Source organism: Pagrus pagrus (assembly GCF_965226575.1).
Source record: "Pagrus pagrus genome assembly, chromosome: 13".
NCBI lineage: Eukaryota > Metazoa > Chordata > Actinopteri > Spariformes > Sparidae > Pagrus > Pagrus pagrus.
In genome coordinates, this window is record NC_140197.1 from 14793020 (window position 1) to 14811411 (window position 18392).

At 42.1% G+C, this 18392-nt stretch overlaps 1 protein-coding gene across 1 annotated transcript; it reads left to right on the forward strand.

Annotated features, from left to right (window-relative positions):
* Positions 1-500: 500 nt before the first annotated feature.
* Positions 501-18329, forward strand: atp2a1 (ATPase sarcoplasmic/endoplasmic reticulum Ca2+ transporting 1). Its single transcript, XM_084370480.1, has 25 exons — positions 501-622; positions 727-863; positions 2122-2139; positions 2793-2875; positions 5689-5793; positions 6816-6954; positions 8702-8782; positions 8887-8972; positions 9283-9438; positions 9611-9752; positions 11113-11279; positions 11421-11509; positions 11599-11701; positions 11810-11941; positions 12515-12640; positions 12873-13091; positions 13247-13358; positions 13454-13677; positions 13787-14007; positions 14138-14340; positions 14639-14724; positions 14840-14973; positions 15329-15446; positions 16046-16163; positions 18028-18329. Exons 2-25 carry the CDS (start codon positions 746-748, stop codon positions 18036-18038), a joined length of 2991 nt encoding a protein of 996 aa, XP_084226606.1. The 5' UTR covers positions 501-622; positions 727-745; the 3' UTR covers positions 18039-18329.
* The last annotated feature ends 63 nt before the right edge of the window (positions 18330-18392 follow it).

The following is an 18392-nucleotide window of genomic DNA, read 5'->3' on the forward strand; positions in this document are numbered from 1 at the left end:
TCTTATGAATGTGCTATGATGCATTATAGACATGACCTTCATAGGAACTTCTTTTGTCCTTGATACACCGGAGACCTTTTTAAACTGTACTTTGTTTTTGACATTTCCTTTATTCACTTGTTGATCGTCCCAAATGATGTTGTGAGTCCACAAACGTGCACACACATGCACAAAGTAGTACTCTGACATGTGCTCATCAGTGTCCCCTACCTCTCATTCAGAAAGCCTTTATGTTGCCCCTCCTCATTGTCCTGACCACGCATGTTCTCTTATGCACATCTTATTTCCAGCTTGCCGGGCAGCAGACCCCTCTGCAGTTGTTGCCCTCTCTCACCCCCACCCCCTACCCCCGCCTATTCTTTACCACAGGGCCATCCCTGCCCACCTATTTGTGACGTTCTCAGCCAATGAGGGGTGAGTGCATGGTGAACAAGCACCAATGAGGCGACTTTTTCATCTGTATAAAACTTTTCAGGACAGTTTGCCGGGTTGCACTTTCTGTCAGTCCAGGGCTCCGAGAGGAGAGCAACAGCCCAGAGAGAGAGAGGGGGTAGAGAGAGAGCAAGTGTGAACGCAGGGGGGTTGCCAGTTTCTAATCCCAATCCCACACTTCAAGAAAGTGGTGGGTGAACATGGCTTCGATTGTTTTAACTTTCAGTATCAGGCCGGCTGGGCCGCTGAGACTGATCTGAATGTTTCTGTGTTTTCTATCCCTTTGTCCTGAAGCCTCTCCGTTTCAGCGAGGATGGAGAACGCACACATGAAAGAGTCAGGGGAGGTCCTGTCCTACTTTGGCGTCACTGAAGAGACCGGCCTCTCACCTGATCAGGTTAACAAGAACCTGAGCAAGTATGGCTTCAACGGTGAGGAGAAAAAAGAGATGGAAGATGGATGGATGGATGGATGGATGGATGGGTGGATGCAGGAATGGAGTTGGATGGAGCTTTGGAGAGTGGAAAGAAGGAGTAGTAATGAATGAAGTTGTTGAGAAATCGCAGGAGGTCCAGGACAGTACATTTGGATTTAGAGAGGGAGGAAGGCACAGAGGCAGAAGCACAGTGTGGCTGAGAGGTTTACCAAGATAAAACTTCAGGAACAGGCAGAAGGTGGAGGAGGAGAAGTAGTGGGATGACTGACAGATGAACTGGCACAGTGTGCGGCTTCGTGGTGATAGTCTAATTAAGGGAGAGTATCTGAAAGACACAAAGACAGAGTGACGTTTGTGTAGCAGGTGCATTAGAGATTCAGGTTACTGACTACTGTCTTCACTTTAGATTGAAGATTATTTATCTGTCTTTTATTTTGAAATGTAAGCAGGACAGTTCAGTCTTGACATTGGAAACTTCTCAAGGTCAACTTGCTTAGTTCTTGTCCAGCTGCATCTCACAGCCAACCAACTCAATCCACTGAGGAAGGTAGTGAAATGCAGCTGAAAGCTTTTAAGTGGACCTTGAGTTCAGATTTGTTTTGTCTCCATCTTGTAAATTTAGTCTTGATCCCGAAATTTATGACACATCTGCATCCAATGGGCCATTTAACCTCGTCACATAGTAAATAATAACATTTACGCTGGTTCTGTTCCATTTAATTGGCCCTGAAGCTGTAACATTGTTAATGTTATTATTTACACCTGTGCTTTTCCTTCTGACGTATCAAAATGTCTGCTGTTAAAAAGGCCTATTTGTGACAAATATTTACCAAACTAGTGCATCGTACACACAGTAAACTGAGCAAATGTTTTACTGTTTTACATTTTACCACCTTATTGTTGCATTACATCATGCTCAACAGGTTGCAGTGATGCTATATTGTCAGCTGACAAATGGATGTTGACAGAGAAACAGCAAACTCAAATAACAGAGTAATTAGGGTCACTGTAAAGGTCAGTTACTAGAGACACTGTTTGTGTCATAAACTGGCAGGACAAGGAGGCCAGAACAAACCAGCTGCTACATAATATGAATTGTTTGGTTCAGAGATGGATCTTAGATTATAGTTTCTGTAATGTTATCTTCAGTTTGTTGTGTTTTGATTGATTATGCTGTAAACATTACAAGCAGTGCAGCAAATGTGGCGTGCAGCTTTGCTTTATTAATATCATTTGTCTCTCTTCGCCCACAGAGCTGCCAGCAGAAGAGGGTGAGTCCACTTTAAACCCCTTCCCTTTTAATTACTCACGTTTGAGCCACATGCCCTGTTGATCAGAGTGAACCTTTTAACTTTGTGCCACCCAGACACACCTGTTCCCTCACTTCCTGTGATGACAAGTCATTTATTTAACACCTGCTGGCTCCTTGCTCTGTCCCAACCACTGAGCCAAAGGCTTGGAGATAGTTATAGTGGCCCAAACTGCTAACAATATGCTCATACCACACAGCACTCATGAAATCAGTTGACACAGACACAGGTTACAATACAGCCTCTGTGGTTTGGGAGAGGCTGGATGTTTGGTTTTTATAACTAGCATTTTTGTTTAGCACAGCTAGAGTTGTGCATACACAGTAAGAGAGCTTAAACACCATACAGATAATTGGGGCTGATGTTACGAAATTACGAAACATTTATCATTGACTTCATCACAAATCAGTGTTTTTTTCTATTCACGCCTTGTTGGCTAATCTATCTTGCATGCAAAAGCACATGAATTATAGAGATTATATTGACATAACATTAACATGTTAACCATTTACCAGGTAACTTTATAAATACATTTAACATATACAGCAAGCAACTACACAACTGACCACATATGTTTGTACACTGTATGTGATTTCATCTATTTTCTTGAACAGGAAAGACTATCTGGGAGTTGGTGGTGGAACAGTTTGAGGACCTGTTGGTCAGAATCTTACTGCTGGCCGCCTGCATCTCTTTTGTGAGTTTGCTCACTTCTAACTTCACACGATACAGCGTATTCATATTTGAAATATCGTCTGAGTAAAAGATGGACAGTATGTACACACGTGAAGCCTGAAGAGTCATGTATTTAAGGATCCTATGGTAAAAAAAACAACGATATTTGTTAAATGATTGTTCTTTTCCTACTTTACATTTATTTTACGTACATTTGGCCGTCAAAGAGTTGAAGTAACTGAATCCCTAAATCAAAAGGATAGAAATCCAAGGTTCCCTCCCTAAGCATTAAGTGATTGGCTAAGCAAAAAAATTAAATTAAATAAATTAAGACAATAAGAAAATATAGAGAGCACATTTCCCCAAAACTCTCAAGGCTTGTTGCTGAACAGTTTATAATAGTTGTGTATCTTACATATAATTACTTCTTTCCATTTTATTTTGATAATAAGCATTCGTGATACCCTTTGTAACCCCTTCCTGTATTTTAGGCACCATAGCTTATTATTTTCAAGATAATTGGTAGAAATCCTGAGCCACGAATATGTTTTTTTTGGGCCAAGATTATACTATATACTTGAGAGACAACAAAGGTAAACATTAGCTGCTCAAAGTCGTTGCAAACGAGGTCACTTCTTGTCACTGCATCTAACCGTGCTTTCATAAAGTGACAGGGATAAAAAGAACAACATTGGCGATTACAAAAGCGCATGTCCAGGGACAATAAAGAACCTGATGGTGACATGAGAATGTGTAAACTCTGAGCTGCGTCTTCTCTAGGCCCTCGCCTGTTTTCTTTGTGATTACACGCACTCTCACACACTTGGGGCCGACAAACAGAGCGTGTACATCGCTGGGTTATTAGATTACATTTGGACCCATGTCCTCACTCTCATTTACACAAGGAATCCCTCTCTCTCTCTCCCGCCCCTGTTGCTCTCTCCAAAACAGTTTTGTGGAGGAGAGTAGGCTGGACACATTGTCTTAATCCTCCATCTCTGCCCTCTGGCCTCCCTGCACAGCTGTCACTATGGCCTTAGAAGGCCTGACGGCTGTGTGTGTGTGTGTGTGTGTGTGTGTGTGTGTGTGTGTGTGTGTGTGTGTGTGTGTGAAATAGAGAGAGCAACATAAAGAGAAAGACAAAAAGAGAGTGGCTGTGTGTGTGGGTGTGTGCACATATGCATGGCAGGGGCTTTATTTTAAGAAAGCCTCAAGCCAGGACGAGAAACTGTATCCTTGGACAAAGGTCAGGGATGGAAGGAACGAGGGATGGCTTGCAGCAGGAGGAGAGAGTGAAAGACATGGAGGAGAGGGAGAGGGAGGGGGTCTGGGATTGGGTTGCACAATGGCATTGTTTGTTACAATGACAAACGAGAGCAATAGATTCGGAGTCGTATACGGTTTCTAAAAGAGAGAACACTAAATACTGCAAATACATGGTCACCCTATTCATACACACAGGAATGTCCTGCCACTGCAATGTGCTGACAGGCTCTGACTCTCATTCTGGAGATCGATTGTGTCTTTGAAGAGAAGCAGGGTGAAGACAGACTGGAGAGAGCGAGCAAGAGAGCCTATTTTTGGGAAAGGGTGAGAAAAGATGTGAGATGAAATGAAAAACACGGCAGACATGATGATGAGCGAAAAATAAAATGCTACAAGAGAAGGATGGGGCTTCTTCTCCTCTCCCTCTCTGTGTCTGTGGTTCACTCTGTGCTCCGCTGCCCTGCAACTAATCTGTGTCAATGTCAACACAAAGCCTTTCCGAAACAGACCTGTGTTAGTAACATGGGAGCCCCCGCTCACAGGGGCGCACACGTGTTAAGACTATAGGTTTGGAGAAGAGTCACATGTCGAGATTTCAAAGATAGGATGACATAAGAGACAACGGCGACAAAGTGAAATGTCACTTGATCCAGTAATGGTATCATAACCGGCAGAAATAGCCCCTCGCCGTGACTATTTTATGTTTACGTTTAATGCTGGAGCGACAGGTGCACATCAGCCTTAAAGACACTTGTTGTACCAAGCAGAGAATCACAGGCTTACTGATACTGTAAGTAATGCTACACTCAGCCAGTATCGCTAACTTTTTTTTTATTGATGTAGCAAGTTCCCTGAGACAAAAATGATATCGTTTTATTCTAAAACCAAAAAGTATTTGATAAAAAGTAAACAAAGGCAGCAAATCCTCATATTTGAGTAGCTGTAACCATACAACACGTGTCAATTTTGATTGATAAATGACTGTGATAAACAATTAATCGATCAAAATTGTACTTGATTGATTTTCCGTTGATCGACTAATGGTTTCAACACATGCACATTTCGGGGAATAGTTTGATTGGTCAAAATGGCTCTCATTTAAAAGTTGCCTTCCAATAAGTAGTATAGCACTGAACCAACTGAAATTGACAATTTGTGAATTTCACAATTTGATAATTTATTTGTTGTTTAAGTCACTTATTCCTAAAAAATGCTAAACGTTTGTTGTTAGGCGCCTCTTAGATGAGAAGATTTGATGCTTTTCTCTGTTTATATGACAGTGAATTGAAAATGTTTGGATTTTAGACTCTTGGCCAGACAAAACAGGCAGTTTAAAGATGTCACCATGAACTCTGGGAATTGTGTTAAATGTTATTACTTATAAATAAATAACTGACAGATTAATTATGAAAACAATCCTTGGTTACAGTTCTAATGTTCAACCTGTGGTTTTGTTTTAACATAAGGAAAAAAATTTAATTTGACGTGATAAAGCCATAAACAACATAAAGTAAAAATGATATTTTCATTCAGATTTGCATACTGATATGTACTTTCTGTCTCTCTCAGGTTCTGGCCATGTTTGAGGAAGGAGAGGAATCTGTCACTGCTTTTGTCGAGCCCTTCGTCATCCTCCTCATTCTCATTGCAAATGCTGTTGTTGGAGTGTGGCAGGTCAGTGAGCACACGTGCACACACACACAGGAACAATTGCGATCACAAGGACACATACCTGCCCCTGAATGCTGTCTTTTACACACACCTAAATAGACTCTTATACTTAGTAACAGTCACACACAATAAATCACACACGATGGCGGCCTATTCAGGTCGCAGCCCGTGTCCTTTACGGAGAGCACACGCTCCTTCCAGAGCTCAGAGTTCAAGGGAATCCAGAACGAGAAGCCTGACGTCAGCAGGAGGTGAAAAGGTGAAAGGTTAAGCCAACAGGGGCGGAGAGGGAGGGGATGGCGAACCGGGACCCGTGCTGCCTTCAAGGCTCAAACTGCAGCCTGCTTTGTTACGATCACACTGTGCAATCCACAGTAAAAATACAGAGGGACGATCGGGTTACCACTGGCCTGGGGTGTGTGTGTGTGTGTGTCTTTGTGCGTGGTAGGGGGTTCATATCAATCCTGTGGCAGTCATTTGGAAACTATGCACAAGGATTCACACATGGGGGGTTTGGGGGAGAATGGAGAGAGGGAGGGCGGCTGGCATAAGTTGGGCTTTACACTTTGAGGCGGTCGAGGGCAGCCTTGGAAGAAAAGCACAGAGTGAACTGAACATCAGCCTGTTGGACTTCTCTCATCGACCTGTTGTTCAAGCTTGAGACAGACAGACAGACAGACAGACTGCAGACACGTGTGGTGTTTACTGAAGATTTGTTAATGACAAACAAAACTTTTTAAAACTATAATTCAACATACCATTACTCAAGCGATGTATTGTTGTATCTGTACTCCTATTTTTGAGATGTTTGTCCTTCAGATTGGCTCAAGTTCTATACTACTTGAATTGTTTATTGTTTGTACATGATTGATGATTAGATTGTTAGCCTGTCATAACAGACTAATTGGTACATATAGCATTTTGCATAAGAAGGCAGAGTTTGTCTGCAGTTGGTATGATCAAGGAGATCATGGCACTAAACTGACCATATTTTATGTTTTGCTCTGTGTGTATTTCTACAACAGGAGCGCAATGCAGAGAGTGCCATTGAGGCTCTGAAGGAGTATGAGCCTGAGATGGGAAAGGTTTACCGGGCGGACAGGAAGAGTGTTCAGAGAATCAAGGCCAGGGAGATTGTCCCCGGTGATGTGGTGGAGGTTTCCGGTAAGATTCCCAAAACTGAAGGCTTTCTTTCCACTGCTCTACCTGCCGAATGATCTCAAAGTCCATTTAGCCACTGTTAAGGAAAAGTCACAAAAATTGTAACTGGCTGCAGAAGAGATCATCAGAGTCACAGAGCTTCTATATTTGGTGGAGCATCATTGTGTAAACTCTTGAAGAAGAGTCTCAGCTCAAAGTTAAAAGCTTCCGAGCTGGTTAAAATTAGGACAGACAATGCACAGGAAATCCTGTATTTGGTAAAAAGCAATCCACAAGTGCAGACTTTAGCCAGACAGTGTTAAATGTTCAAAGGAGAGAAGAAAGTTTCTATATTAAATACACAAGTAGCATGTAAAAGCCACGATCACACATGCAACAAAGCTATATGAAAATGTAAAAAATGGAGCCACTGGTTGGTGGCTTTTCTTGACAGAAGACGAGTAAGCAAAATAAGCAGCAGTAGAAAGATAAAGTCATTAATGATAAAGTCTTCAGCACAGAAAACAACAACAACGTTCATCCAATGTTGCAAATGATTGCTTCTGTTCTATCTGGAGGTCAAATGATGTATGTAATGCTTGCTACAGTGGATTCTTCACACCAAGGGCTCTATCTTACACCTTGCACAAAGCGGTGCACAGTGCAGTGCAAGTGTTGGTGCTAGTTTCCTACCAATGCTGTTGCCATTGTCATGCCCAGCACCAATGATGTCTAAGTACTCATCTGTGTGCCCATGGGCGTGTTGGTCTTAAAATGACGTGTGGTCAGGTGCATTGTTTGCACATTGCTATCTTGAGGCAGCAAAAAGCGATTGCAACATAGACCAACAACAATCTGCTATAAAGTCAATGGCTCTGTATTTTTCCCGCTATTTCAAGAGTGTTTTCCCTGTTTCCTGACATCATTATAACACTTTCGACATAGTGTGCTCAATCTGATGATACAAGAAGACGAGGACACGCTCACACCTGTTTCACCTCAGAGAGCTTTGGTCGATCCCATAGGTGAACCGTTTCCTCAGCAGAAAATGTTTCTCCAACTTGCCCAATCTGCGATTTTAAATTATGTTACGCCCAAAACACACCTATGATTTATAAAGAGACTAAACACAACTTCTTTGGGCCTTTCACCTCTACGCCAAGATTATGCACTGTTTAAATAGCAAAAGGGAGTTGGACAGTTGGGAGTCAGTAGCCTCTCAGCTCATATCGTATATATGTCAAAAGAGTTACATGCACGTGTGTTTAGTGCGTGTGTGTGTGATTACACGGCTCCTGATGTCCTTGAGAATGAACATGAGCCCTTTTAAGGCAGTGACAGAAAAAAGGGGTGGAGGGGAACTGAAGGAACTTGCTGCGGGAAGAAAAAAACAAGCTTGAGTATAAATACACTTAATATCGACAGGCGGACTCGCTCCTCTGTCTGTTTGCTGTACACCTGTTCATTTCATTTCATGATCTCCCCAAGGTCTCCCTCTCCCTCTGTCTCTGACTGTGGTATCAGTTTTCAACAACAACACGATCCATCCAGAGTGCTAAAACCAGTCAATCAACCCTGCAACCCCTCCCTCCTCCCGCCATCCATCCTGCTGTAATGCTGCAGTCAGATTGATACAAGTTAATGAAGCAGTTTGTACTGTCGTCCAGCACAAGCAGCAAAAAAATATAAATAAATCAGTTGTTTAGTGTAAAAGGGCTTAATTTAATAGTATTTTGAACTTCTCTGTGTCTTTCTTTTGTGTGGACACTAGTTGGAGACAAAGTGCCCGCTGACATCAGGATCATCTCCATCAAATCTACAACCCTGCGTGTGGACCAGTCCATTCTCACTGGTAGGTGTTACAAGACAGAAAGACAGACAGGCAAAAAATTATATATTTTTGATGTCTACTTCCTTCCCTGACCAACACCTCACCAAAACTTGTCTCTCTTAAAGGTGAGTCTGTCAGTGTGATCAAGCACACTGACTCCGTCCCAGACCCCCGAGCCGTCAACCAGGACAAGAAGAACATGCTGTTCTCTGTGAGTCTTTTTCTGCGTCTTGCTCAGCTCTTTGTTTCAAACCTTAATTTTTCCATCATCACCAAATTAAATAGCAATCCAGCTAAAATTTCTTGAGACATTTCCGTCAAAACCATAAATTGGAACTTCATGGCACTAAAAAGTGGGTCAGGAGATCACCAAATTCAGTATGATTCACCCTCTGGGTACCATGAATTTCAGTTTTTTTTCATGCCAATCTATCCAACAGTTGTTGAGATGTTTAACTCTGTTTGGTTCAGACTGACTAATTAACTTCCTAATGGTTTTCTCTCTCTCGCTCTAAACACAGGGCACCAATATCGCAGCTGGAAAGGCCACTGGTATTGCTGTTGCAACTGGCGTCACCACTGAGATCGGTAAGATTCGTGACCAGATGGCTGCCACTGAGCAGGAGAAGACTCCTCTGCAGCAGAAACTGGACGAGTTTGGCGAGCAACTCTCCAAGGTGGGTGAGACAGAGACAAAAAGCCTCTCTGAAACTGCATTACCACAGTGACAGTTTTTATTCATTCATTCAACTGTAATGCCTATACTGTTTGTCATAACATAAGAAAATATGTTGATAAAACAAAGCCAGAGCTAAAGCTTACACATCTCTATGACTGCCTGTCCTCCAGGTCATCTCCCTCATTTGTGTGGCCGTATGGATAATCAACATTGGCCATTTCAATGACCCCGTCCATGGAGGCTCCTGGTTCCGCGGTGCTATCTACTATTTCAAGATTGCTGTGGCTCTCGCTGTGGCTGCCATCCCTGAAGGTAAACCCCTGGGATTAACTTCCATTTGGTTGGCCAAGAAGATTAACATATCTAAGATTCATTTCATGTAGCTCATCTATATGACCCTGCAGCTACCAGCCCATTAAAGATTACATTGGCTTACAATTGATCTTTACAATATTATACAGCGCTATACAGTTTATTAAAGAGGAATGGCAACATTCAATCCATTCAAGGATGTGTCATCAATGGAGGGGGCTGCACATTGCACAATGGAGGTAAATAGTAATTGAGGGGGAGGGCGGATCACATTGATTATCTGCAAGCTCTTGTTCTGTTACAACAGATATTTGTTTTTAATCCAAAAAAACAAGCAAGTCCTCACTTGACTTTTCAACCTGTATTGTTTGACATGCCCAATACAGTGCCCACTTCAAGAAAACTTGCTGGGAACCAACTTTTTGGGTTCAAAAACCTTTTTGTTTTTGGTTTAGGGATGCAAACCAGAACAGAACCCATTCCATGTTGGTGGAAAAGGGTACCAAAGTGCTCTCAGGCCAGCTGGGATATGTACTGTGTCCTGGTCTGGCCTAGGATCTCTGCCAAGTCATCCTCTATCAGTCATCTTTAGCAGGTGGCTATAGCAGCTTATCCGGTTCCTCTTAGCCAAAGAGGCAGCTGTTTGTCACAGACAGAAAGCCAAACAATCATTATTTTCTTGATCTGATTGTTTTGGTCCCTACCCAACCCCAAGACTAGACGAAAATTGGAAAGACATTTGGTCAATAAATCAAGAACTTGCATATCACTCAGCTCTGTCTTTAACTGTTTTACTCCTCCAATTGAAACAGCAACTTTTTTGCCACCTGTTCTGGGACAGAAACAGCCTGGCTTTTTGGAGGTGCTCTCCACCTCATAACACAGCAGTCAGCTGCAAACTGTGCCAATGTTCATCAGAGACCACAGTCTGATGATACCAAAAGGACAACATCATCTGCAAACACAGATGCCACCATAATGTCACTAAACTGGACACACTCCAGACCTTCTCGACACCATTGTCAGAGATGATATTTGCCAAGAATCTGAACACAGATCAGACTGAATGGCTTGCAGCAGCCCCCTCCCACAGAAATACCTTGGAGAACACAGTAGTCTGGGTGTGCTCCAGCTGATGTGTTAAGGGCTTTCAAGGGACCACCACTATTGTCAGCCTGCCCAGAGACAGTCCCTACAGTCCAGGTGGTTTTGAACAGACATGTCGGATCATCCTTTCTTGTCTCTTTGGCTTAAGAGGTTCCTCTTAATGTTTTTTCCACCTACCGACTTGTCCTTGCAGTAATAAAGCAATGACTAAAAAAATAACTCTTGGCCTAATCTCTTTTTCCGTCCATTGCAGGCCTGCCTGCTGTCATCACCACCTGCCTGGCTCTGGGAACTCGTCGTATGGCCAAGAAGAACGCCATCGTCAGAAGCCTGCCCTCTGTGGAGACCCTGGGCTGCACCTCAGTCATCTGCTCGGACAAGACCGGTACCCTCACTACCAACCAGATGTGTGTAACTAAGGTAGGCTCATACTCACAGGTGTGAGGTCAAACATTCATGCTCAGTATGCTCAGATTCATTTTCAATCCAAAAAGTCTGTTCATGACTAAAAATAGAGCAGATCTAATGCAAAAAACTGTTTTTTGTCATGTTTCCCTGCAGATGTTCGTCATTGATAAAGTCGATGGTGACAGTGTTGCCCTCGGTCAGTTTGACATCTCAGGCTCAAAGTACACCCCAGAGGGTGAAGTGTAAGTATCAAAAGAGTTCAAAGTTAATGTTATAAGACCATGCACACACAGAAACACATTAATCCTTGTTTGTCAATCATCTCTACTAGTACAAAGAATGGCGGGTCAGTGAAGTGCGGACAGTATGACGGACTGGTTGAGCTGGCTACCATCTGCGCTCTGTGCAACGACTCTTCTCTGGACTACAATGAGGTTTGTAGAGCATCCAGGGAATTTTGTGTTCGACTCACTTATGTTAACATATAACACAATACCAGCTTAAGATGTATTTTTGCCATTTCTTATTTCTCCCTGATACAGTCCAAGGGTATTTATGAGAAAGTGGGTGAGGCCACTGAAACAGCCCTGTGCTGTTTGGTGGAGAAGATGAACGTGTTCAACACTGAAGTGCGTGGCCTGTCCAAGGTGGAAAGGGCAAACACTTGCTGTTCTGTAAGTCTACAAAATATTGCATGCAGCATGTAGTGTGTCATTACATTCATATTCTAGTTTATCCATTTATCTCCAAATGAGTGTTACTTTAGCTTATATAGTTTTTAAATTAATGTTTGGCAGTTCACATGGCATGGTTACCAGTGCCAGCAAACAACTGTTTTCAGTGAAAATGCTCTAAAAAAACCAACTCCCCCTTACGTGCGTGACTAGCTGGTGAACATAGTGGAGCATTTAGTAGCTTGCGGGACAGATATTATTCTCAGGAGTTGGTGGAGACCAAAAAGACAGCTAAAAAGATGGTGAATATAGGACTTAAGGTCATCAGGTGGCCAGAAACACTCGCTGAGTGATAATGTTGCTCTGTAATTGCTAGATGTGTATATACGCATATGTTTGCTACCAGTTTAGCATATCAGCTTAACTGTACACAAAAGTGGTTAAAATAGTTACTGCATGTTTAATCAGTGCAAAAAGGTACAAATATAAACAATAGCTTAATAGAGGTACTAGGCACTACCTTGATGGATCCTTTTGCTCCAGTTGACCTTCTCTTCCTTCATTTTCTAACAGGTGATCAAGCAGCTGATGAAGAAGGAGTTCACCCTGGAGTTCTCCAGAGACAGGAAGTCCATGTCAGTGTACTGCTCTCCTGCTAAGTCCGCCAAAGCCCCTGTGGGAAGCAAGATGTTTGTCAAAGTAAGTGTGTGACCCAAGACAGACATTTCCACTGCATGGTCTGGCTCGACTCCAATAGCTTTAAACTGTTCTTTGTTTAGTTTTCCATTGGCAAACGTTCTCTTTAAAAGTCTCAAAAAAAAAAAAAAGCACCTCAATGGAGTTAAAGTTAATCAAGTCATATTATATCATATTGTAAAAGGGCTATACTGTATGTTGATAATGATGTTGTATGTTGTAACTGCGTCATCAGGGTGCTCCAGAGGGTGTCATTGACCGTTGCACATACGTTCGTGTGGGCACCAACCGCGTGCCCCTGACCGAGCCGGTCAAAGACCACATCCTGTCCGTCATTAAGGAGTGGGGCACTGGGCGCGACACCCTCCGCTGTTTGGCACTGGCCACCTGTGACTCACCTCTGAGGAAGGAGGAGATGAACCTGGAGGACTCCACCAAGTTTGTAGACTATGAGGTGAGCATCACAGGACCAATAATGATATGATGTTGTACAAACATACAGTGTCACCCTGGTGGCGGTGTATATCAGAGGTGTTCAAATGTTGTATTTATAGTTCAAAGTTCAAGCTCCAAGGGAAACTAAACTTATTGCTTTCTTTGTTTCTCCAGACTGACTTGACCTTTGTGGGCTGTGTTGGCATGCTCGACCCTCCTCGTAAGGAGGTCATGAGCTCCATTGAGCTGTGCAGGGCTGCTGGAATCCGTGTCATCATGATCACTGGTCAGTAAACTAATCAATATTTTAAACCCATTGTAAAATAAATCAAGCAAAGACTTCATAGAAATGATGAAATCTTGATTTCCGTCCCCCCCCAGGTGACAACAAAGGCACAGCTGTGGCCATCTGCCGTCGTATTGGTATCTTCAGCGAGGATGAGGATGTCACTAGCAGGGCCTTCACCGGTCGTGAGTTTGATGACCTTGCTCCATATGATCAGAAGAATGCTGTCCGAAAGGCTTGCTGCTTTGCCAGAGTAGAACCGTCCCACAAGTCTAAGATTGTGGAGTTCCTGCAAGGCTTCGATGAGATTACTGCCATGGTGAGAGGAAGGAAGGAACTTACATATTGATGTATGTCCTCTCCTTAAAATACCTTTGATTTGAAATAAGCAATTTTTCCTCTCCATTTTCCCTCTACTCTTTACAAAGACTGGTGACGGAGTGAACGATGCCCCCGCCTTGAAGAAGGCGGAGATTGGCATCGCCATGGGCTCTGGCACTGCCGTTGCCAAGTCTGCCTCTGAGATGGTCCTGGCTGACGACAACTTCTCTTCCATTGTGTCCGCTGTTGAGGAAGGCAGAGCCATTTACAACAACATGAAGCAGTTCATCCGCTACCTCATCTCCTCCAACGTAGGCGAGGTCGTCTGGTGAGTACCTGATACTTTAAATGGAGATTAGGTCTGATAAGAACCATATCTTTTGTGAGATTGAAAGGTAACATAAGAAAAAGTATCAGTCTGCGCAAGTCCAAAATATCTCCAACACTCACTCTTTCAGTATCTTCCTGACCGCCGCCCTGGGTCTGCCTGAGGCTCTGATCCCTGTCCAGCTGCTGTGGGTCAACCTTGTGACTGACGGTCTGCCTGCCACTGCGCTGGGCTTCAATCCCCCTGACCTGGACATCATGGGCAAAGCCCCCCGCTCTCCCAAAGAGCCCCTCATCTCTGGCTGGCTCTTCTTCAGATATTTGGCCATTGGAGGTACAACACTTCTATGTTCTCATCCAATAAATGATTTCAGTGCAATATAAAAATAATCTTTATATCTTGTCTTCATACTTCACTGACTTTTAGCTTTAGCCCTTAATTTGGCTGACTGATACTGTAGATAAATCCCTCATCCCTCATCGTGGTTGAAGCACTTGTGTATTGCACGTCCTTTAGTTAGTCTAAAATGACCTCCAGCAACTTTTGATAAATGATGCTGTCGCTATGGTCACAAATCATGTACCAAATGAAAGTTTCACTGGACTTATTCACACGATAATATTTCTTCCAGGTTATGTTGGTGCTGCAACCGTGGCAGCTGCTGCCTGGTGGTTCCTGTACAGTGACGACGGCCCAATGGTCACCTTCCACCAGCTGGTAAGTATTTAACACTCACTAAAGTTACACACCTCTTTACAAACACACTTCAGGACGGGATCTTAATTTCTTAGGGACTAAGAATCAGTATTAATGTTTCCGTCTCCCCTCTCAGTCACACTTTATGCAGTGCAGCGAGGACAACGAGGACTTTGATGGCATCCACTGCGAGGTGTTTGAGGCTGCTCCTCCAATGACCATGGCTCTGTCTGTGCTGGTCACCATCGAGATGTGCAACGCTCTGAACAGGTCTGACTACACTGTCAACTCATGGGCATTATGGGTACTTTCACCTGAGAACAAAAACCCAACAATATTAAAAGTAAAAATGAAAAAATAAATGAAAATTGCAATATGGAAAATGATCAATCCCTCTATCACAAATCATGCATAATATGATATGATATGTTTTGTTTTGTTATGATATTGTGCAGCCCTATATATTTACCCAGTGGTGGGATATAACAAAATACATTAACTGCAATGTACTTAAATTGTACACAGACACACTCGTACATATGCCCTCACACATGTTCAGTCTGCCTTAACGTACCCTTCCACCTCCCCATCCAACCCCACCTTCCTCCTCCTCCCTCCCCCCCAGCTTGTCTGAGAACCAGTCCCTGGTGCGCATGCCCCCCTGGAGCAACCTCTGGCTGGTGGCCGCCATGAGCCTCTCCATGTCCCTTCACTTCATGATCATCTACGTCGACCCCCTGCCCGTGAGTCTGGCCTCCTGCACCACAGCCCTCTTCACCAAAACAAACATCCATCTTCCTCTGCTGCTCCCTCACACATACCTTTACACACTGCCTCTGCAACCTCTCACAGTCTCATTGCTTAAATACTTACAGATGATGCACCGCTCAGTTGCCTCTAATTACTAACAGAGGTGGCATTTAAGGTCCCACACAATCAAACCAGCTGCACAGCCTTGGTAGATGGATAACTTTTCCATTTTTTTTTAACCCATATTTCTTTATTTCTTTCCAATTTCTTTCAAGGTGAATACTTGAAGTGTGTTTTAAAATAAATCTATCTCATGAATCAGAAAACTGAGGCTGTGAAATACAAATCCACAGAAATGATCATGAATTCAATCAAATGTTCATTGATCTCTGGTGGTCACAGTTTGAAACTACAACTAATACCTCAGTGGGAATAATACACACATTTATACTGATTTTTATTATTCTTTAGATGTATCAAAAAGGGTATTTCGTGGTCATGTGAGCACTAATGTTTTAGTCTCTCCATAATTGTTCTGCTGCTGTTTCTTACTGTGGTTTGCCAGCTATAACACAGCTGCTCTCGTCCACAGATGATCTTCAAGCTCACTCACTTGAATGTTGAGCAGTGGTTGATGGTGCTGAAGCTTTCCTTCCCCGTCATCCTCATCGATGAGGTTCTCAAGTTTGTGGCTCGCACATATCTGGAGGGTAAGTTATACATGTGATCTGTTTACCACGTTTCCTTTATTCTAACAGTGAGAAAGTTCATTGTGTACACTATGAAAACAAGTGTATAAGTTGTAAACTGCGTACATGTGAGATTCTGTTTTTTATTTTATATTCTAGATAATGTAGCTACAGTGTACTCCTTTCTATTCAGATATATATACAAGATCCTAGACCTCCTTTTTAAATATGCATACTTTATTGGAATAACATGTAAGAACACATGGCTCCATCCTCCTTTAACAATTCTCCTCTTTGTTGAATTTTAAGGAAAACATAATTGATTAATGGAATGTTATGGAATAATTTACCTCCTAAATAAATGCCTTTTAATGTTTGTTATTTTAACCTCTCTTCCTTCTTTCTTAATTCCTGACAGTTTTAATTCTTTCCCACCCTCTTTCCTCTAATCTCTGTTGACTCTGATGACATTAATCTAATTTTTCCTCTCCTTGGATGCTCTTTTTCCTCCGTTCCCTCTCTGACAATCCAGTCTAAACCTGTTCCCCCTCCTCCATACCCCTGTAACACAACAAGGTATTCCCCTGACCCATACTAAAGGGTTAAGCACTCTGCATCTTGCACCTCTTGCAAGTTTCTTGCTGGGTATTTTACGTGTTTAAGTTACTGTGTCAAAGGCATAATGTCCATCATGGGTGTGTGTATATGCTTGTTGACTTTTTATCTGTCATGAACTGCCAGTAGAAATCTAATAATTGGTCTCTTCATCATATATTGTTTTGCAAAATTTGTATTTTAATTGTATTATCATTGGAAACTTTGAAATTTGACTTTAGCTTATTGCTTCAAGTAGCTTTCTATGGCAGTGTATAGCCGCCATGCCGGAAAAACAAAAAAACGGATCAGTATCATGTTATAAGATGAAAAGTTTATTGTTCTAACACAATTTTTTTTTAATTATGATTATTATAAACTTATCACATTACAACAAGAAACTTTTCCTGTTATACCATGAATCGTTTCCAGTTATAGCGTGATAATATAATGTTAAAATATCTTGTAATATCGTGAAAACATCTGGTTATAACAATAATCTTCACGTTGTAATGTGATAATAATCCATTTTCCTGTTTCTGGCATGGCAGCAATATGCTTAGATAGCATGTAGATCCTTTTAAAAAAGAAATAGTGAAGTAGTTTTGACTATGCGTGTACCATAATCTTACTAATTTTCTTTTTGCTTAACTTTATACTTTGGCAAATTAATTTGAAATGCGCAATGTATCTCCCCAACATGTGACACTGATATGCTAAAATTAGATATTAGATGATATTGGAAATATGCTTTTTAGCTTTCTTGCCATCCATGCTAGAAACAACAAGCTCTGTCTCGCTCTATCCAACCTGCCTGCCACCACCTGTAAAGCTCACTCATTAACTTGTTATACAGTTTGGTGTTTGTTTAATCTAGGTTTGTATTATTTTGTACAAAAACTGAAGAGTAAAATGACAATTCATTGTTTTGCCAGTGTTGCTATCACTTGGCTCTTAGCAGTTAGCTTAGCTAGGAAACTCCAGAAGTTAGCTAACGGTTACTGGTCAAGCCAAAAACTGCCCCAAATACATTTCCCCAGTAAAAAAAATTGTACATTTCGTTTTTTTTTGTACAACTTAATTATTATTTTGAGAAATGTTGAGTTTTAAGGGTGCTGGGAGGCATGTATTGTTTGAGCTAACCTGTTGGTTGTCCAAACGTTTATGCTAGCTGAATTAGCATTAATCAAATTAGCATAATTTACCTTTCACAAACAGACTATGAACTCTTAGTGCATTCACTTAACCTGAGCACATTACCTTACAACTGACGGGCTGTTTTCCTCTCCAGGTAAAGTCTAGAGGCAGAGGCCGACAGAGGCTGAAGCCGACGGCGAGGACACAGAGGATGGAGAGAAATGGCTGAGCGCTCCCACTGAGAGAGAGCTGCCAACAGACACCTGATGTCATCGAAACATCATGTGGCTTGAATACAAAAGAAAACACATAAGCCATCTGAAAATACACCAAAAAAAAGCTGCAAAATATTTTTTTCTGTGTATGTACTGAGGTTAATATATAGGTGAGAGTTATTAAAACTACTGTGTTGATTCTATTCTTAAAGAATAAAGATATGTATTACAAATGATTGACTTCAGTGTTAATTATTATAATATTAAATCTGCTCTTATAATACGTTTCACACCATTTCCCAAG